Genomic DNA, 21,653 nt, shown 5'->3' on the forward strand with positions numbered 1-21,653 from the left:
TTTATCTGTACATGTGAGACGGGAGCAGCAGGATGCTGCAGGACCCAGTTACTGCTGTGTTGCAGATGACAGAAACTGAAGGCACAGGCACCAGCTTTGGGTATGTGAAAAGTCTGGATGTCACAGAGACTGTTGCAAAGAGCTACCATACTCACCAGCCAAAGAAAAGAGGCATCAGGACACTGAACGATAAACATGTATCTAAAGAAATCAAGATCACCTCAACATAAAATAGAGGTTTTGTCACTAAGGGCTCATCAGTCTGAAAACTTGTGCTGGAATTGCGGGTTGAACATTCATAGCAGAACAGAGACACTGCTGTGGAGTAAACAACAATTAGTAAAGGTCCCTGCCTGGGATATCAGATCCCACCTGGCAGCACCTTAATGTAACAGGTCCATTTCCCTCACCCGCACAGGGAGCTTCAGCTGCATGGAAACACCACACACAGCATCTCCACCTGCTCTTCACAGGGCAGCTTGCAGAGACTCTGTGACACAGCAAGCTCAGGTGTTCCAATTTTGAGCTAAAGTAGCTGAAGTTAGAAAACTGGTTCTAAGTCATGCATGTTTTTCAGTCAGTCCTTCTCTCTAGAAGTGATTACACGGGACACTGATACGCAGAAAGGCCATTGCTTATACTTACTCCAATAGAAACCAAGGCCATCCTCGAGCTGGTGGAGTGCTGGAAGTGAAAGGGAACAAAAAAGGGTCACATTTGAAGGGAGAGGCAGGCAGGACAGGTGACCCCAAACAGCCCAACTGAGTATTCCATCCCAGATATGTCATACTCAGTATAAAACTGAGGAATCAGGAGTGCACACTCTTTGATGGCCGCTGTCCAGTGAGGATCTTGTCAGTCTTTTTGCCCTGATCCTGAATCAATGTTTTCCTGAATCCAGTTATTATTTTCTTATTAATAGTATTTATTATTATTTCATTAAAGCTGTTTTAGTTTTAGTTTCTGCCAGGCAGCAGCATTTTTTTAAACTGCATTTAACTCAGTGCAGGAGAGGCTGAGAGAATGTAAAGCCTGGTACAAGGAAGAATGTGGGGGCAGGTCCTCCTACCTCCACAGTCCTGGGAGCCACAGCTCCTGAAACAAGTACAGCCAGTAAGGCTGAGGGCCTGTACAGCCAGCAAGCAGCTTGCTGGAGCTGGAAGCCCACAATATAATAACAGTTGGAAAAGAACTCTAAAATCATCAAGTCCAACCATCAGCCCACGACCACCGTGCCTACTAATCAATGTCCCAAAGTGCCACATATACGTGTTTTTTGAACATCCCCAGGGAAGGAGACTCCACCACCGCCCTGGGCAGCCTGATCCAATGCTTCACCACTCTTTCAGTAAAGAAACTTTTCCCAATATCTAATCTAAACCTCCCTTGCCACAGCTTGATGCCATTTCCTCTCATCCTATTGCTTGTTATTTGGGAGAAGAGACCAACACCCACCTCACAACCACCTCCTTTCAGGTAGTTGTGAAGGGCAATAAGGTCTCCCTTCAGCTTCCTCTTCTCCACACAAAACAACCCAAGTCCCCTCAGCCGCTCCTCATGAGACTCATGCTCCAGACCCTTCACCAGCTTCACTGCCCTTCTCTGCACACGCTCCAGCACCTCAGTGTCCTTTCTGTAGTAAGGGGCCCAAAACTGAACACAGTATTTGAGGTGACATCCTCCAGATGCTCACCTGAGGACAATTGTTACAGAACAACATAAGTAGTACCTGTTGTCAGTCTAATCCCATTTGGGCCTCATTCCCTGGCTGATACTTGGAGCCAGGCAAGTGGAGAAGATTTGTGTAGCCGCTCATTAGCACCCATCCCGAACAAGAGGGGGAGAATGGCTTGAACCCTTTGAGAAGTTGGGGAATCCTTGAGGCTGTGGCAAAACTAGTATGCAAGACCGTACAAAGACATTACAACAACGCAAGAGGATGAAACAAGAAAAACGTCACAATTCAATAAATATAAGCTTTTATTACAATAGAAAATAGTAAAACTGTTAAAATAGATTCTTGCCTCTGGACTGCTCAGAAAAGCTGAAGCCTCACTTTTACCTGCCAATGTCCACCAGGGCCCTGACCCCTAAGCGATGAGCAACACATTTCTGTGCTATGAGCCTGACAGCTCCTTCCTCCCCAGTGACAGTGAAAAAAGACTACAGCAGCCGACTGAGCCGTGCCCCACCAGGCACGCAGGTAAGGGTTCTCTGTGGGGTTCTTAGTACAATGTGCCTCATCCCCTTGTGCATCAGCCTCCTGTTTGAAGCAGGCAGCTTTAGGGAAGCCGTGGAAAAGAGGGAGGAAAAGAGAAAAAAACAACCAGCAGCAGATAATGGCAGCTGTTCTGAGACAGCTGGGAAGGCAACAGACACATCTGCTAGAAAGACCACAGCACCCAGCTGCCTCTGGGTCTGCCATTTGCCCAGTACCACCGTATGTCCCATTGAGCATTCTCTGGGCCTGCCTCCCTTCTTCCTCCAGTGACGCTCTGTAAGACCCTGAAGGAGAATAGCAGACACTGCCAAGTCAAAATTCTTTGTACCTTACGCAGTATTACAGGGAACGCCCTCCACCTTCTCCTGTGAAGTCTGGACCATCATGTGCTCCCCTCGTCCTCACCAAAATGGGCTAGGGGCAAGAGCAGAGTAGAAAGCAGAGGGCACAGGACAGCAAGGTCAGATGGGAGACTCTTGTGCACCATTGCCAGTACAGCAGCACTCTTGACACCAAGTCCCGCCTGCCTACATCCCGCAAGCTCACTCCAGTCCCTCATATACAGCCTTTCGTAGCTCTATTGAGAACATCTCCTCCCAGGGCGCACGGATCCACTCCACCAGCTCCACCAGGAGCTCAGGGCACTCTGTGCGGATGTGCCAAGTGCTCTCCACCTTCAGCACCTGAGAGGGAGGAAAGAGAGGGAAGTGAATGAGCAGGGCCTAGCCTCAAAGGCACTGATCAGCCCGAAGTTGCTATTCCCCAGTGCAACTGCCAGCTCCTCCCAGTTCCTAAGTTACATCCTCTTCTGTCTCTATTGCCAGCCAGTGGAAGTGTCCCTGCATGACTTCTGTACAGCAGCAACTTGCCGTGCTCCCCTGCCTCTGTGGTGCAAGGCTCTAGGCTAGGATGGGAGATGACAGCCCCAAGATATTCTTGGCAGGAACTGGATCTAAGCACAATCCAGCCTCCAGCATCTTGTGTGCCCCAAGACCACCTCCTGGTTACCTCATCGTAAAGCATCAGCTTGATGTCACAAGGACAGAGGCGATAGGTTATGACATTGCTAATGCTGCTGATCGGCTGCTTCTCTTTCAGCTGGATGTTGCTCCTAGGAGGCGTTTTTGCCTCGTGGTCTGCATCCAAGGAGGGCTGCACCTGCCACTGATGATTCTCCTCCAACAGAAACAGCATGCTTCGGGTACTCAGCAGGGTCACAGGGAAAGCAGATGCCCCTAAAAGGACATGAGGGAATAGAAGAGGCTTTGCTGAGAGCCTGAGTCACCACAGAACCAGTTTTGCTTTGCATGCTTCCCTTAGGGAAATCTTTTCCAGCAACAATAATGGGGTGAACAGCCTTATCTAGCTTCTTGACTAAAGATGGGGACCAGGGCAGCTAAATGTGGCTGTCTTGATCAGCTCATTGCAGGAATATGCATATGAAAGCCCACCACTCAACAAGCCTTGTTCAGCCTATGTCCTCACGTGAGGTGGTAAAAGACATTTGAGTCCTGTGACCTCTTAAACAACATGTTACTATTCCTTAGTTAAAAGTCGTCGGCTTTAGCAAAAAGGCTGCCTTTTTTTGGTCTGAATTCTTCTGGCTGCAGATATCTGATGGCTGGAATAGACAGCACATGCAAAGTTTAATACCGAGCTGGGATGTGTCATAAGTATGGCAGGAAGTGAAGCAGTTTTGATAAACTGTAGAGACCACAAATATCTCCAGCTGATACAGATGCAAAAGCACTAGAAGTCGGGAATAAGTCAGATGCACAGAAATAGGGAACCACTATTTAGGACTGGCTGAGGTCACAGGGGATCACAAGTTACTACAGCAACATGTTGCTTTTCTTGTCACATCTTGCTCTTGAGAATTAGTAGGAACATCAGACATGGAATATTTAGTCCTGTATACTTGGCAATGAGGCCTCAGCTGGAACTATGTCCACCATGCTCTAAAAAAGGAGAAAAACTGTAGAGTAAGAAAAACGCACTTTAAGTTCTCCCTCCCACAGGCGGTTTGTTCAGCTTGAGGAGAACACTGAACATGCTTCCCACGGATTCTTTTTCATTCTTGTTCTTGCATACCTCCCCAACGGCCAATGGCGAAGGAGGATGCAAGAGCAGTAACAAATTGGTTAGAATGTGACTAACAGCTGGGTTGATTTTTTTCAGTGTCCCAAGCTAAGCAACAGTGGAATAGTTCACTGAAGACTCAAATCCCAGGTTTAGCACATTTGGCCCTGGAACAGAACTTGGTAGGCTCCAGCAGGCTGCTCTTGTCTTACCATCTCAAGTTCCGGACACCTGCTTCTGTCTTCCCAAACTGAGGAACCTTTCAGCTCCTCACACAAACCAGCTATGTGAATAACCTCTCAGCCTTCCCCTAGCTCAGAGCAACTATCCAGCCCTGAGATCATTTCCAGCTTCTCAGAAGGCAACATGAGTTGTCACCATCTGGTCCCTAGAGCCTGGACTTCCACATCAAAAAGGGCTGAGAGACTCAATGGATATACAGGAATCATAGAATCACTAGGTTAGAAGGGACCCACTGGGTCATTGAGTCCAACCATTCCTAACAATCCCTAAACCATGCCCCTCACCACCTTGTCTACCTGTCCCTTAAACACCTCCAGGGAAAGTGACTCAACCACCTCCCTGGGCAGCCTATTCCACCTCCCAATGACCCTTTCCATGAAATTTTTTTTCCTGATGTCCAGCCTGAACCTCCCTTGGCGGAGCTTGAGGCCATTCCCCCTTGTCCTGTCCCCTGTCACTTGGGAGAAAAGGCCAGCTCTCTCCTCTCCACAACCTCCTTTCAGGTAGTTGTAGAGAGCAATAAGGTCTCTGCTCAGCCTCCTCTTCTCCAGGCTAAACAACCCCAGCTCTTTCAGCCACTCCTCATAAGACTTGCTCTCCAGCCCCCTTACCAGCTTTGTTGCTCTCCTCTGGACACACTTCTTGTGGTGGGGGGCCCAGAACTGAACACAATATTTGAGGTGTGTCCTCACCAGTGCTGAGTACAGAGGGAGAATAACCTCCCTGGACCTGCTGGTCACGCTGTTTCTGATACAAGCCAAGATGCCGTTGGCCTTCTTGGCCACCTGGGCACACTGCTGGCTCATGTTCAGTCGGCTGTCAACCAACACCCCCCGATCCTTCTCCTCTAGGCAGCTTTCTAGCCAGACTTCTCCTGGTCTGTAGCACTGCATAGGGTTGTTATGCCTCAAGTGCAGGACCCGGCATTTGGCCTTGTTAAACCTCATGCCATTGGTCTCAGCCCAGTGGTCCAGCCTGTTCGGTCCGTTTGCAGAGTCTCCCTACCCTCCATCAGATCCACGCTTCTACCCAGCTTAGCGTCATCTGCAAACTTGCTAAGGGTGCACTCAATGCCTTCATCCAGGTCATTGATAAAGACATTGAACAGGGCTGGAGCCAGTACCGAGCCCTGAGGAACCCCACTTGTAACTGGCCTCCAGCTGGAGTTAACTCCATTGACCACCACTCTCTGGGCCCGGCCATCCAACCAGTTTTCTACCCAGGAGAGTGTGCGCCTGTCCAGGCCAGAGGCTGACAGTTTCTGAAGCAGAATGCTGTGAAGATGCATGCTGTCACCCTACATGTCCCAGCACTAGGCAAAAAAAAAACAGCCCTCACCCACGCCACTGCTCAATCTCTGCTGCAATGGCCCAGCTCTGCTCTCACACCCCGTATGCTGAAAACAGAAGCATATAAGCAGACAGCACAAGGTGTGGGACACCTGGCCATCGAGATCCTCTGTACCTTGGATCAGATAGGCCAGCAGGTAGAAGAAACAAGTGTCATTTGCAGCTGCAGAATCTGTGGTCTTGGAGTCCAGCAGAGGCCTGGAAGAGATACAACAGCAGGCTGATCAAGGAATTGCTCTGTTTCCAGTCTAGGCTTGCTGTGAGCTAGCTACTGTTCACTGTCTCCTTGAGGATAGGCAGGACCCATCTCTTCCAGATGTTGCAAAATTCCTCTCTCTTACCTCTGCCCGCTCTTGCCACCTAGGAACTGAATGTTTCTGGCAAGGGAGGAGGCAACTCTATGTCTCTCTGTTTTCCTCCCTCCACTACATTCTGCTCAGGCTCCTCCAAGACAGATGGAGTTGCTCAGCCTAGCTCAGCCCATGACACCCCTTTGACTGCTTGCTCCCTGTGCAGCAAGCACCTGAACCACTACAGACTTAAAACTGTAATGGAGGCCTGGCTGCCACTCCAGTGGTGCCTCCTCCTGTTCTGCCTTGTTTTTAGCACTACATTTCCCAGGCACTGCTGGATGAGCAGACATCCTTTAACCAAAACTCCAGCTCTCAGAGGCTATTCTTACCATAGCAAATGTTGTGGGTTCATCTCCACAGTGGGGATTTCCTTCACCTGACTCCTGTGCTTAGCAGGCAGCTCTTGCATGAGATCTAAAGAGGGGAAGAAGGTAGACATCTTTTATTGCAGTGCACAGAAGCTCAGGATAGTTCTCTAGTCTACAGAGAGGCATTGGAAGTTATTATGTCAGTGGGCTTCTCCCCAGAATTTTTTCGGAGCTGGCAAAAGGCGAGTTTCCAACCTACATCCAACTACAGCTCTCCCAGTAGCTCTCCAAGACCAAATCTTTGAAATCCTCTCCCCAGCTCCCACCCCCGCTACAGCTTTACTCTTACATGTCAAGGTCTGCAGGAACTGGTCACAGCAGCTTTGGTTCCGGATCAGCAGATTGTAGGAGGCTTTCGGGTTTTCAAACTCCATTCGCAAGCTCTGGTGGCAGAGTCCCACTTCCAGATGGGAAATATCAGACAGGTAGTGAGAGTCTTTCTTCTTCAGCCAGTCTGCAGGTTGTCCCCTAATCACAGAGCACAGCCCTCAGCTGCAGCAGGCTGCCCCATTTCCTCTCTCACACCACATTGCAGCAGGGGGCTTTGACAGAAGAGCCTTTGCCTGTCACATCTCCAGGGCAAGGCTAGCAAAGGCTGGCACTACCCAGCACTCGCAGCCTTGCTACAGGATCACACTTGCTACCATTCTCCTCACCTGATAAACCCAGTGACTTCCAGCACATAAATCTTGAGATCAGAGACAACCAGGATTGAGAGGAACTCTCCTTGTCGGCCAAACTTCACCATGACCACCTAGCGCACAGAGAAGGTGGGTCACAGCACTGGCCTGCCTCTTGCCAGCCCACTCATGGAAAGGACTGGTTCAAACACACTTCAGCTCCCTTCACACCTCACAGCTTTTGGGATGCTACCCCAGAGCAGAACTTGCAGTGTGGCTGGAAGGACAGCCAAGGAGCTGTAGGAGTTGTACTGCAGGAGCTCACCTTGAGGAAGCACCGGAACTCCTCAGTGTTCTCCTCAAAAACCTCCATATCCAGATACAGCTTCAAGCGGTGATCCACAGAACAGAAGTCCCTCGTGTTCAGGATGCTATTTACCGCTGAGGAGAACAAAGGGTAGGACTGGCACTCTGTCCACTGACCAGATGCTGGCCAAACATGCAGACTGGCACCAGGGCATGGCAATGGCAATGTCACCCTCTCTGCACACCTACTTCCATCAAGTGTCTCAAGACGAAGCACCAAAGCCAATGCTTTCCAGGTCACAGGTCTCAATATGGAGACATGAGGAGACTCCAGCACTCCAGCTGGCAGCTCACTGGTGCCACAGGAATCCTGCGTGTCTGACTGAGCAGTGCAGCTCCCAAGACAAGATCTTATCAGTCAGATTCTGAGCAATACTAGCAATTAGGAGCTGACTGAGTTTTCCCTACCTTCAAGCATGCGGACTGAACAGAGAGGAGAATGAAACACTCTGCACATGAGAACCATGGTCACTGCTGCTTGTGCTTGATGACCTCCCTTCCCCATAAAACATGAGGCAGCGCACCCTGCAAGCACCAGTGATAAAGCCAAACACCAAACTGTGCACACACCTAAACCCTGCACAGCTCCTACATACTCACAGGGACTGAGATTCCATGTTTCCTCAGACTCGGAGTTCAAAGAGAGCTGGGAAGGAGTAGGCCCACGAGAAATGCTGTAATGGTAGCTCCCTGTCAAGCTGCCCCTGTTCGTGTCTGTGTGGCTGAGGGACAAGTACTGGCTCTTCATGCCCAGCTCCTTCTTCCCACAGCCCCCATCTGTACTGCGCGAGTTGGAATGGAGAGCGCCATCATGCTCACTACTCAGCTCTGGGGTTCTGGTGCTGTTGCTGGTATCAATCTCTGAGCTGTCCTCCCCGCCGATGTAGAACTTCCCACTCTCACTGGCCATGACAGGCGCTTCCTCAGGGCTCTCCTGCTGGCTGCCTCCCTCCAGGACAGAGTCTGACAGGTCCTCACTTGTGCTGTCAGGGCCAGGTGGCAAAGGCGTGCTGGAGCACACCTCTGAAGGCAGAATAACCACATGGTCACTGGAACAACTGGGACAGGCTATGGCCTCACCAGCTACTGCAGCATCTGTGGAAGATTGTCACAAACAAAGGAAAAATATAATAGCTCTCCTCCAACAAGATTTTACTTCTACCTCGCCAAAATCAGAAACCATCCCTTTCAAAGAAGACAATAGTTATAAGTTCAACTTGAGGAGCTTGTTGAGCAACTCCGTTCAGAACCATATCCTACATACCTCTCACAAAGCACTGAGAAATTCTGGATCAGTGCCAACATCCCCCTGAAAAAGCTCTATCTAGATTCAGGGTGATCAGTGTGTGCTGTAGTTGCAACTGAAACTACATCATGGCTTTGGCTCACGCCTTTCCTCTACTTCATGTCCACAAGTACTTACACAGATTTTGAAGCCCAAGCTTCAGACTGACCAGTCAATCCAACCTTCCTTAGCCACTTTCATTCCCAGCTTGGTTTAACCCTCAAGCCAGCAAAACCACAAACATGTCATGTCCCTTCTCCAGCTATCCTCATCCTTTCTGGCTGCAATTCCTGATGCTCCCTTCACCCACACCATGACAGACTCCCAATGGGATCCTGGGACTCTCACTACCCAGGGGTGAGGAAAAAGGTGTTCTGGAGTGGAAGAAAATGCTGCAGCCAGGACAGCAACTCTGCCCTCACTGCAGTTCTTCGATCTCAGTATGCTTCGTCAAACAAGCAACATCTTCCAACCTAAAGCTGGCCATTCCCCCCTTCAAATATAAACTGAGCTTTTAAAAACTCAGCAATCAGAAGATGCCTATTCAAGCACTAGCCATGCCTCAGCCAAAACACCACATCTAGTTTCAGACACTCAAAAAAATTGTGAGCTAAGAGTACAAAGGAGACCAGTAAGAGTAACTGCATTGTATGAGATACGGTTGACAAACAGATTATCTAGGGACTTGAAGTTGAGCTTATTCAGTCTAGAGGACAGAAGACAGGACTAGTCATGGTGGAAGAACAGTGGCCCTCAAGAACAAAGAAAAGGATAAACCATTCTCCATAATGGAAGCAAGTGCGTGCTTAAGATGACAGCCAGGGAAACTTAGGTAGGGTTACAGTTCTAACAGCCAGAGTTTTACCTGTGAAATACTTGAAAAAGATTCCCCAGAAGCCTTTTTTAGCAAAAGCCCTCTAGAGCAAATTATTTTCTGTGGCAGAACTGACCAGTTTCAGCAGGATGGGAGAGATATGACCTTTATGGCCTCTCCTCGACTTCAGATTTCTAGGGACCATCTGCAGTTTTCAGTGATCCAGTGTTCTCCCAGACCCCAGGCACCCACACCAGGGGTGCTGTTTGCTTAACCTTAAAACAGTAGCTTACTTCTCCTAGTGAACAAGGCAGGCTCTTCCCAGTCCAAGCGGGACAGGTTGAGAGTCCATCCCACAACAGGTTTTAATTGCAGTACAGCCAAGGCATCATCTTCTCCTACACATCCCATGCTCTGCACCACAGCTGCCATTTTGGCAGTTTGCCTGATCATTAGCAAGCATCCTTCTTCTGGGCATTACATCCTACCTTGATATGAGGCAATTAGGGTCTCCAGAATTTTGGTGTCTCCAAACTCTGAAGGAGAGGGACCTTGATGACAAGGAGCCAGGGACTGTGAAAACTCCTGCTTGCATTTCAGGCACTGAAGCTTCATGGATGCCTTTTCCTGGTCCCGATTTCGCCGATTCTCCTCAACAGCTGGGGACAACACCTCAAGGACACACTAGAAGTAGCAGCACAGGGAAAAGAGTGCTATCAGGCAGCTATAATCATCCTAATAAAAGCAATCCTCTGACATCAGCAAGTCTCCTTGCATGCCTCATTACAGCATTTCAGAGAGCAAGGGTGCAGGGTCACTTCCCAGCTAACACAGAACCACAGCTAGTTTGCACAAGGCTCACCAGGGGCACAGAGCTTCACTGTAGAAGAACAAGCAAACCTCTTTTTGCAGGTCTATGTCTTGTGTCTACATATTGACAGCCTCTCCCTGGAACTCTGGTCTCAAAGGTCCCTTCCATTTGCGCCTTCTCTGTTACAACTTGTTTAAATGTATTTAAACAACAGTACCTCGAGAAAAACACTTGGATTTGAGACCAGAGACACTACAGCAGCTGTGCAGACCTGAACTGCCACATCACTGACCCTCTCACTGTCCAGAGGGCTAAGTACAGGCTAGTGCATGACTCAACACCCAGGAAACATGTTGCACATGCACAACAGGTAAGAATCACTAATCTGACTAAGTTTTCCCCCCCATGAACTGCAAAGCTTTCTCCTTGAAAGCACTGTTTGTACTACAGGAGCTCCACTGCCCGTGGCCATGCTCACAGGGCCCTCCGCAGGTCGTTTGTGCAATGGGATAAATACTGAGTTTACAAGTCAGATGGGCTGTCACAAGGCAGCAGATATCCGCATGCTTTGAGGACAGGGGCCCTGTGCCAGCTGGAAAAATTCAGTGTCTTCCAGTAACACTGTCCCCCTCCCCAAGCTTCCCTCTGTAGCCTACCCTACCTGTAGGCACTGCTCCGGGCAGTCATCAAGCACCACATATTTGCGCTTCTGCCGGTCCTTGCGAATGTAACTGAAGTGCAATGTGAGAACAGGGAAAACTCGCTCCAGGTCCTGAAGAAGACAGAAAACAACACTTCTAGAAAGAGGGCGCAGCACCCAGTGTACAGACTACACTTGTCTGCAACTGGCTGAAATGTGGCCATACAAGCACTTAATTTGGTAAGCCTTGACCAGCCATTCAGAGCTGATAGCATTTGAGGGCCCAGTCAGTGGACATAAAAAAATAAATAGGTCATGAGTGCTAAGGGCAACAGTAAGTTTCAAGGCCCAGAAAAAAGCATTTCAAACAAAACACCTTTTCACAAAAGTATCAAGCCACAAACATTCAAGAGGTACAAGGCAGGCAGAAAAAAATTAATTGGAGCATTTGGGGAGAATAGTATTAGAAAAGCCTGTGAACACACCTGTACATACATTGAATGTTAAAATCCTACAACAAGGAAAAGGAGCTTTCAAAACTACCTTTCTAAAGAATCACAAAAGCAAAACAACTGGTAGTGCCAAAGCATGCACCTACACTGGATGGAAAATCGTCCACTGAGCTACTAGTAGCTTTCTAAACATCACTCAGTGCTGCACTGTCTAAGAAAAAGTACAACCCACAAGCACTCCTCCAAGGCCAAGCTGGTATCCCAGTGACGAACACATGAGAAGGAAGTCTCCATTTCATTTAAGTTCTTCTTGAGAAGTCTCATTCCTGCACACTGGAACAAGTCCAGCCATTGTCTTTCTAACTCCAGCTTTGGAACAGGATTGGTGCTGCCTTCTGCTTCATTATCACAGGTACTCTGAGCAATACAGATGCTGTTAGATATGCATGCATTGGGTGAAAGAGATGATCAATCAATCAGGCTTTGCAGGAGATAGAAAAAGATCTGCAGGCCACTCTGACAGAAGCCCAAATCCAGAATGCTGGCCCACACAGGAAGCAAGTGAAGCCAAAGGCTCGCATAGAGGCATAACTCACCATCCTCCTCCAGTTCATCTCAGAGGTCTCCACTTTCTGCAGGCATTTCAGCTCCAGCTTGTGTAGGACTCTGGCAGCCTTCAGTTCCACTTCAATCACATGCTTAGCTGTGACTCGCAGGAAGATCCAGTCTGGCTCTGGGTCCCCTTCACCTTCTATCTGGCTCACGAGCACTGGCTGGCAAAGGTCCACTGCCGAACAAGACATAGTTCAGGTCAGTATATGCAGCAGGCCTTCAGGCCTGCTTAGCCCAAGACCTTTGAATCCCCACAATACCAGACAGCAGGATAAAGCTTCAGAGGTATCACATTGATCCATCTATTCTATCGTCAGCCAAGTCGTCATACACAGCAGCGAAAAGACTTGTTTACCTTCTGGCTTCTCCTCTTCTTCCTCCCTCAGCATTAACTCATCTGCCTCCTCTTCTCCTCGTTCTCCTTCCACAGGTTCATCCCGCTGTACTTCAGGCTCTTCCTCCTTCTCAGTATCATCCAAAGGAGGAGAGGACTCTTTCTGGGATACTTGGGGTTTTCCTTGCTCTGGGTCAGAGCTCTCACTCTGCAAGTCCACTGCAGCAGGTCTGCCTGTGATCTCATTGGCAGAATGGCTATGGCAGATGATGGGTACTTCGTCATTCTCCTCCAGGTGTCTCTTGTACTGCAGCCAGTCAATACCAAAGCGATCTCTGAAGCTGTCCAAGCGTTTAATCTCCTTCTGATGCTGGAGAACTAGGCCTGCAGACAGAAAACTTGGGAAGTACGAAAATACTTCAGAACACTCACCCAGAGCACTCCTCTGACTGTGGGCAGTTCAGCTGCTACGATACTGAGGAGGAAGACAAGCCTCACCAGCAGAGAGAGATAAAGCCTGGGGCTCATGTTCTGTGTCACTGGGCTCTGAAATGCTCGCTCTGCGCACTTTGACTTTTCCCTGGAACAAACAGGATAAGAATAGTCAGGAGGCACCAGAACAACCGAAACAATCTGATGAACGGCTCTGCCAAACTGAAGGGTTCATATGGTTACAGTGCAGAAGCACATCATGAAACACTTGTCTCAGTACATCAAGACTGACATTAAGGCTAGCTCCTTCCTAACAAACAGCAGCGAAGAGGCTCACTGCCACGGAGTCAGTACAAGGCCACATCCCACTGCACGAGGCTTTCACGTGGAGACAGCCCCTTCATCCAACATGCCAACTACATGGTTAAGAAGCTCTCTTAGTCCCAGACCTTGCTTTTCTTTCGAGGGAGTCTGACAGCCACATTCTCCGCTGGGGACTGACTGTCGCTGAAATCTGCAGCACAGGAACTGTCCAGAGCACTGCGGTCCAGTGCAGTTTTCTCCGAGGTAGAGGTGTGGATGGACTGTGAAACACTTTTCACAAGTCTAGGAAGGTGCTAAAGCCAAAAGAAGAGAACGCTGCCTGCTGAGTGTAAAGGGGAGAAAAGGTAACCAAGCCACAACTCACGCTGACAACTTCCCTGCCCCTCACCCCAAACTTTCACCATCTGGTGAAAACAGATCCTGCCTGGCTGACTGGAATGTTTATCATGCCCACTCCAATTTAACTCAATCTCTGCCTTTCTTAAAAACAGCAGATGAGAAACTGGTAACTGTTTGTTTTGTTGACATGTAATTCAAGTGTCAAGTACCTGAAGAGGAAACCGGCAAGGCTCCAAATTATACAAGGCTCCATAGGACAGAACAAATTACACTGGCCAATCCCAACTTGTACAAGGAATCAGAATGGACTGAGCCAAAACAAACTGTGTCAACAAGTCACGGCAGCCCATACAGATTTAATGGGGCACATGACAATGCAAAAATCTGTCAGAGTTCCCAAAGCCAGTAAGATCAGTTTACAGCAGTTGTACTTACCATTAGGTCTGAGGAAGAGAGTGGCACCCCATCCAAGAGAAACTGTAATTAGAGATCCATTTGCAGTCAGATTCCATTTGGCTGGCACATACTCAGGACAACATCTGCTGACTCCTATTCCCCTTCAATCCACTCTAGAATTGGGATCCCTGGCACAAAACTGTAAAGACTACCAGAAACAATGCTCTTCCTGCCCATCCATCACTTTTAATTGTAGCTATTTGACCTAATAGCATATAAGACCAGAAGGGACCATTCTGATTTTCCTGCTTACAGGCTTTATGCCTCCAAGAAACATATCCAATACAGTTCACGGGAGACATACAATAGATTATTCTGCAACAATTCACAACTTGTTTTGAGAGGTACTCATTTTCACCTCAAAGCTTGTACCCTACTTCTAGCCTGAGTGTACCTAGCTTCCTGTAACTTGAGCTCAGTGAAAGATTGTTCCAAGATGCAGTATGAAGACAATTAACCCAGCCATCTGCCACTAATATGAACGGCTGACTAGCTCCAGAACATCTCTGACCCTCAGCAAACATGTTTACTTCACTACATGTCAGAACACTGTCTTTGCTGGCTTCTTTATTTAAAATCTAACTACCGAGAATTGACCTAAGCACAACAGTGCAAGAGAAACAGTAATGACATTGAAAGCAGAGTGATGGAGAGAAAGAAAGAGGTGGCTACCGCTGCCAAAGAAGTATGTAATTAGGCAAGGTCAGCCAAGAAGGCGAGTTCCTTCTTTGCAAAGTCCAGCTACACAGTCACTATCGAGCAGCAGCAAAGTTTGGGACCATCAGTGAACAAAACCGATGAAGTAGACAGTGAAGATGCATTAACATCTGAGGTCTTGCAAACCTGAGATCAGCATTCAACCCTGTCTGCCCTGGCCAGCATGCCACATAAAAATCTAAGGATAAGCCACTCTACCTGAAAAAAACCCTACAAAACAATCACTGCTATTATACCACTGGAATAAATTTTCAGGTTTCGGAAATTGTTCCCCCTCTAGAGTCAGAACACCCTAGAGCTCCAACAGTGGGGGCAGAAGGCTTCTGGCTAATACTCACATTGTAGGATGCTGCCCTGGGAGAGAGATGTGCAAGGGTTGCAGATCGGTGGTTTTGATGGAACCATAATGGGTTTCCCTCTAAATGCAGCTGGGTGGAGGAGATAAAGAAATTGTTATTAGAAGCAATATTCTATACCCCAACCTAGTCAGTCTGCAGTTTCCAGGCTTTCTCTCTGCCTCAGAAAATATCCTTGCAGTGGAATGAGAATCAAGCCAGAAGAGGATTAAGATTTTACAATGCTTCCTGAAATTTGTTCACCAAATTTCAAAGAAGGAAACTAAAGTACTTCCTACTCATGCTCCTAAATCATCAAGATCTTTTTCAATACTGACTGAGAAGTGTTGAGACAACAGTCATTTGCATGCTATCTTCCCTCACAAGCACTATAGTGGCTGCAGTTATCCTCCTTCAGTCTTCTCTGAATACACAAAAGCACAATAGGATTAAGGGAGGATCTTCGCTGAACTAGACAGTGTTAAAAACAGAAATGGGGAGGAAGGAGGTCGGGATGAATATATGCAAAAAGCTTAGCTGACCAAGGGTTGAAATACAGGTGTCTCTCTAGGTCTCCCCTGTCGGCTTCCTGCACTAAAATTAAATGCTCAAGAGTCGAATTAATCTTTCGAAACTCTCTTCTAACTGCACAGTCTCCACCTCGCATTCCCTGACCACATCTCTAACCCACCAACCCGTAAGGCTTTCTGCTTACTTTTTTTACATAGTGCAGAGTCGACAATGGTGCCAACTGGGCATGTTCCAGCAGCAGGTTATAGGCCACATCCAGGTGCCGCAGATTCACTAGCTGTTCAACCCCTGCAAACAAATCAAGAAGCCATCAGTATGCCAGAAGATATAACTTTGGAACATTCTACCTACCCCTCTCCCCCAAAATTGAACCCTAGTGAAAACAGTTGTGCCCAAGATTTCAAGTTCTCTTTCTCCTCAAGGAAGAGAGAAAAGTCTCAAATGCAAAAATGCTCCTCCCTTGCAGGCTCACCATTAATGCTGTCAAGCTCATTGTTGCGCAGGATGAGAGTCACCAGCTTGGATCGGCTGAAGATGCCAACATTTGGCACCTTGGACAGGAAGTTATAAGCCAGATTGAGGTACTCTAGTTCTGTAAGGGTCTGTTCAGAGAGAAAAGCAGCACTGGATCAAATAGGACCTTATATCAAAGCCTGACCCTGAACTCAAGACAGGGCACTAGCCCTTACAATTTTTTCCATCCCACCAAGGTCAACCAACAAGTGAGTTTCTTAAGACTATTTCCACAGCAAGACTTTGAGGTTCTCACTTGGAATGGTCTGTCTAGAGGCACTCAGCATGATCTAATGCTTTACAGAATTTGCTAGGTGCAGCTTTCTCCTCCCTGTCAACTTCAACTAAGCACAGGAATGGACTGGATCCCTTGCCTCAGCAAAAGGAACGTCCTACCAAATGAAGCCCTTTCTTACTTTTGCAAGGATGATGGGGAATGATACATTGTGAGCCCCACCAACTCCATGAACACCTGTTTCACAGCTTCCCAAAAAAGCAGCAGATCTAGCCCAGGACAGATTTCCTTGCCCCAGAGATGCACACGCCCCTGTGATGGCCTACCACCTTTCTACAGTAACTGACAGGAAATTTCCAAGAGTGAGAAGGAAGTGCTACTGGCAACCTGAACAAACCAAACAGCAAGTCTCTACAGTCCCATGCCTGGCTAGGTAACTCCTACCTGCTACACAGGTTACAGCGAAGTCTCAGCCAAAATGAAGTGCACATTGCATATTCAACTGTATGAACAGTATACACTGCATGCATCACTGTGTTTATCACTCAGCCACATTGGAGTGCCAAGTGATACACACAGCTAACTTCCCTGTCTTGGAGCAGATAAGGCACACTGCCTTCTCTGCCTCAGTGGCGCAGGAGCTGCACACACAGGACAGCAGTTCCAAGGCTGCGAGCACTAGCTCTAAGTCACATGCCTGCTGGGCCATATCTCCAGTTTCTTTTGTTATACTTCACCTAGCAAACACATGGTCAATGATCACAGAACTTGAGCAGTGTCCTTTCCATATGAGGAAATCCCAGTGCTCAGCCCAAAATACTCACTGTTAAATAGTGCTCACAATCCTGGATCTTGTTGTGACTTAAATCCAAGATTCTCAGAGCATTCAGTAATTGCTGAAGGACAAAAAAAATGCTAGATAAGATCCCACAAATGTCTCCATTGCAGCATCAAAACCCTGTCATGCTGGGACAGACCAGCAAAATTGATACTGCTCATCCCCTCCCTCCTAGATCTTGCAGCATCAGTGAAGGAGCGCCCAGCTTTTGGCTGTGTCATCTCCTCTCTTCTCTTCAGTCACGCAGGAAGGGTGCCCCACTCACCAGTGAGTCATCCAAGGTAGTGATGGAGTTATAGCTAAAGTTCACAGTATGCAGTTCCAACCATGGGAGAGCACAGCTCAGATCTCCACCACATGCTGAAATGATTTCCTAGGAAGAAGTATGAAGCAATTTCTTGGTGAGTACTAGCTGTTACAGTAACAGCAGATGAACACAAGAGAACATCTAGTTTAGAACAAGGCTGGCATATTGTGCTTTACAGACCCTGTCTTGCCTAAGCGGCAATGACTTTCATGTCACCGATTCAAGTATTTGGAGATGGTGGGAATTCCATGGCTAGATATTTTCAAGGAAGGGGAGATGCTTTTTCTTCCTACACTCAAGTAACAATAGTTAACGTAATATGTTACAATTCCTAGGCATTGAACACTAAGGACAAAGATTCATGCCAACAAAACCTTTTTAAGGCCTTCATCAAAGCAGAACTGAGATACATATGCCCTGCCTAAACAGTTTGTGCTCCAGCAGGCAAAAGCAGTGTTCAAAATACCCCCTGCCAGCAGCCCCTGTTGCCCAGCAGGCGGCTGCTTCTATGCCACAGACAGAAACCCAGAGCCCCGCAGCCAGCACAGCCCACACTACTCAGTTTTCTTTGGCCGGAGCTCGCCTTCATGTCTCAGAAACCTCCTGGGCATCAGTGCAGGTAAGACACTGGGGCACAGCACTCTCTCTGACAATCAGCTCTACTGTAAGGCTGCTGAGATACAAGGAATAAACCTCAAACAGATGCAATCCTTTGAATCTGGAAACAGTCAGACAGAGCAGTCAGACCTAGATGATACAAACACTAGCCAAAGCTAGAAAATCTTAAGCAGCTAAAAAGGAGACTACAGAGCACGTGTGTATCCATCATGGGAATACCTCATCACTGTTTGAGTCAGTAGGACCCCAGAATGGGGAAGGGAGAAAAAGCCATATGCAACTGATCAGCCATGGACTGATAAAGATTAACACTGTCTCCTACATCCTCCCTGTGTGAAAGGCTGTAGGATCAAGACAGCCTTTCTCTAGCCATTTTCCCCAGGTGTTGTGTAGAGACACTTACCTCCAGCGTACTGATGCATTTGCAGCAGGTCAGAGATTCCAGCTGAGAATAGACAAATCGCAGTCCCCGGAGGCAGTGTGGAGGGACACACCTCAGCTGCAGCAGTGATGAGAAAGTAAGGACAACATACATTAAAATATTACACTGTAAGAGCAGCTGCCATCCCAGGTCCATCTCTGCTAAGGATCTCCCATTTGCCTGCTGGAGCCTTCCACCCTAACATTCCAGCCTTTGCTCATATCCAAGCTTCACTCTAAGCAAGTGTTGCGGGAGTTTAGACTTAGCCTTCCAGGGAAGCCACAACAGCCTACTCAGTTTTTAGGAGTAGAGGCATTCTGCAACCACAAAACTAAGTCAAGAAAAGCCAAACAGCAAGACCCAAATGAAGTCTCCTATACTTACTTCCAGATGCCGGAGGGACTTGAAAGGGAAGATTTTCACAGCAGATTGCAAAACACAGTTTGGAACATGAATGAGCTAGAGAAATCAGAAAAGAAGTCTCATATTGAGCTCAACTTGTGCTGCAATACCACCCTCCTGATACACCGAATGGAGCACCTTGAACAGGCCCCCCCTTCAACTCAGGTGTTCACTAGCAAGCTCTCCCTGATGACAGTTTTGGCAGCATCTCCTGGTCCCATAGCTCAATAGAGCTCTAAGAGAAAACCATGTTACCTAGCACAGGTCCACGGTCTGCCAGACCATAAAGCTCCTTTTCTTCTCCCCTGCCAATGTGGCTTCACCACTTTCAGAACCACAGGGAGGTCTGACAGCTGAATTCATCATCAGACACCATTAACAAATCCACTAAATAAAAACAAATGTAACAGCTGGACCTAGGTTTATCACGCACCTGAGCTGAACTAGCACACTGGTGGGAGGTGTGCATGTGCAGGTTAAATAAGGCAAATCACAAGCAGGTACAACAGAAAACAGAGTTGGTCTCCAAGATACTGTTAGGATTAGACCAAAGTACCTGCATCCCCCCTCCCTGCATTCTGCAGCGCAGCCACAGGCTCTTCCACCATAGGGTAGTCAGGCTGTGTCCATGCACCACAAAGCAGCTAATTAAATCCAGTTTCTTATGCTTTCTATGGACAGTGTATAAAAAGTGTTTCAGACAAATTGAGTAATAAGTAGTTAACGCTTCCACTGCGGACACCAGAAAACAAGCGGAGAGATCATTTCTGACAGCAACATCCACGTTCATACAGAAATGACTCATCAGGTGCAGAACAGACATCCCAAGGCTTCGTCACCACTACTGCTTCCACAATTTCAGCCCTGGCAGTGATGAATCACTGCCCACTGCCTGTCAGTATTAAGGCAGCATGTTGAACAGGACCACTTGTAGGGAAAGCTTGCACTGGGAAGCTCTGATAATCAGTTTTAGCAAAGTTTATTCCAGATGCCATCCTTGCTCTGTGTCCTGAACATCTCCTCTTCTTCCACTGCCTCAAGCATCTGATTAGGCTAAAAAAAAAAATTATTAGTTTCTCCAAGCAAACCAGTTACCACACATCAATGTGTACAGGCTTCTTCTTTACAGCCTTATTACAGAAAGAGCCCATTTTTTGGTTAACACAAGCACCCATCAACACATCCTCCTGTCACGTCCCTCCCTCCCTTCTGCCAGGGACCCATGTTTCTCCACAGGCTCTAAGGCTCACTCCAATCTCCACCCAAAGCACACTGCTGCAAAACACTCCCAAAACCATTCAGATCACATCTCCAACACGTTTCATATGGAAAACACTTTTAAAGACATTGCAGGCCATAGTGCTTAGCCACACCACCTCCTAAGCACCACTGTGGAACCTAAGAACAACTGCTAATTCTCCCTCCCCTTTCAGGTCCATTTCACCTCTACTACCCTCCTAGCAGTGCCCCAGAGCCAAATATAATCATGTGCAGCCTTGTAACACATACCACCTTTCCCAAAGCCTTCTGAAGAATCTCTTTAGCGATTCTGTACTTTTATCTTTATTACAGCCTCCTTTAAACTAATAAGGACGCGTTGCTAGCAATGTCCCATACTATGAAACAAACCAAACAGAACCACTGCCCAGGCAGGACGACATGAAACTCAGAAATAAGATGCAGAATGTCTCAGAGTACTGGGTGTACACAACATCTTACCGCTCTGCTCCAACACCCTGGCTCTGCTGCCAAGTGCAGATCAATCACCCCTAAGGGAGCACTCACCTGTGCTCAGCTGCCAAATAGGGCCTGAATTGCTCAAGCATTTCCGGAAATAATAATTTCCCCGACAATGTCAATACCTTACGAAGGTCAGAACATAATTAACCCCTGCCGCCCCTGTTTTTTAACTCGGAAAAACTTCCCACTGGAGTTGCGTGTCTGTTCCTAAGAGGAAGTAGCTACACGCTGAATCGCGAGTTCACGCAACAGCCCCCCTGGCACACAGCATGCACATAAGATGGGGTGAAAGGCACCAAAAGAGGCCAATCTGAAGCAGGCAGCCGTGCCGCCACCTCCACCGGTTGGCCCCGCAGCGCCCCTGACATCCCCGGACCTTCAGGGAGTGAGTTTTCTGCAGGACGTCGAAGAGGAACTGTGCCTGGAGAATGGCGGCGGTCTCGGCGGGGTGCGAGGGCAGAGCCACGAAGCCGCGGTTTTGGTTGCGGGAGCCCAGGTGCTGCTCGAAGACCCGCGTGAGGTGCTGCAGGGTGGGGGTGAGCAGCGTCAGCGTGCTGGACCCCTCCAGGACCAGGTCCCCTGCGGGGAGAGGGAAGGACAGGACGGGCCGTGAGCGCCGCCGCCGCCCCACAGCAGTGCCTTCGCTGCGGCCCGCGGCGGCCGACGCTCACCCACGTCCTGCAGCAGCCGCGCCAGGCCTCGCACTAGCGTCTCCTCCTCCGCCATCGCCGAGCAGGGAGGCGGAGGGAGGTGAGGCCCCGCTTGGCCCGGCCCGGCTCGGCTCTTCCCCGGCCGCCGCCGTCCCTTCTCACTTCCGCGTTACCATAGAGATGGCGCTTCGCGCCGCACCAGCGAGGCGGCGGGCGCGGCCAGAGCGCCGCCGCTCACATCCGGTTGC

General features: G+C 48.5%; 1 protein-coding gene across 1 annotated transcript; it reads right to left on the reverse strand.

Annotated features, from left to right (window-relative positions):
- Positions 1-1,989: 1,989 nt before the first annotated feature.
- STK11IP (serine/threonine kinase 11 interacting protein) lies at positions 1,990-21,628 on the reverse strand. The gene is made up of 24 exons (XM_054069369.1): positions 21,427-21,628; positions 21,132-21,334; positions 18,998-19,072; positions 18,596-18,691; positions 17,533-17,640; positions 17,254-17,325; positions 16,154-16,283; positions 15,866-15,969; positions 15,154-15,243; positions 14,078-14,119; positions 13,429-13,596; positions 13,046-13,127; positions 12,569-12,931; positions 12,198-12,388; positions 11,171-11,281; positions 10,187-10,382; positions 8,200-8,694; positions 7,559-7,674; positions 7,270-7,367; positions 6,903-7,081; positions 6,575-6,659; positions 6,008-6,090; positions 3,230-3,456; positions 1,990-2,904 (listed from the first exon to the last, which is right to left on the reverse strand). The coding sequence occupies exons 1-24, from the start codon at positions 21,479-21,481 to the stop codon at positions 2,764-2,766; spliced, it is 3,510 nt and encodes a 1,169-aa protein (XP_053925344.1). The 5' UTR covers positions 21,482-21,628; the 3' UTR covers positions 1,990-2,763.
- Positions 21,629-21,653: the final 25 nt, after the last annotated feature.

This window comes from Cuculus canorus, chromosome 6, assembly GCF_017976375.1.
Source record: "Cuculus canorus isolate bCucCan1 chromosome 6, bCucCan1.pri, whole genome shotgun sequence".
Taxonomy (NCBI): Eukaryota; Metazoa; Chordata; class Aves; order Cuculiformes; family Cuculidae; genus Cuculus; species Cuculus canorus.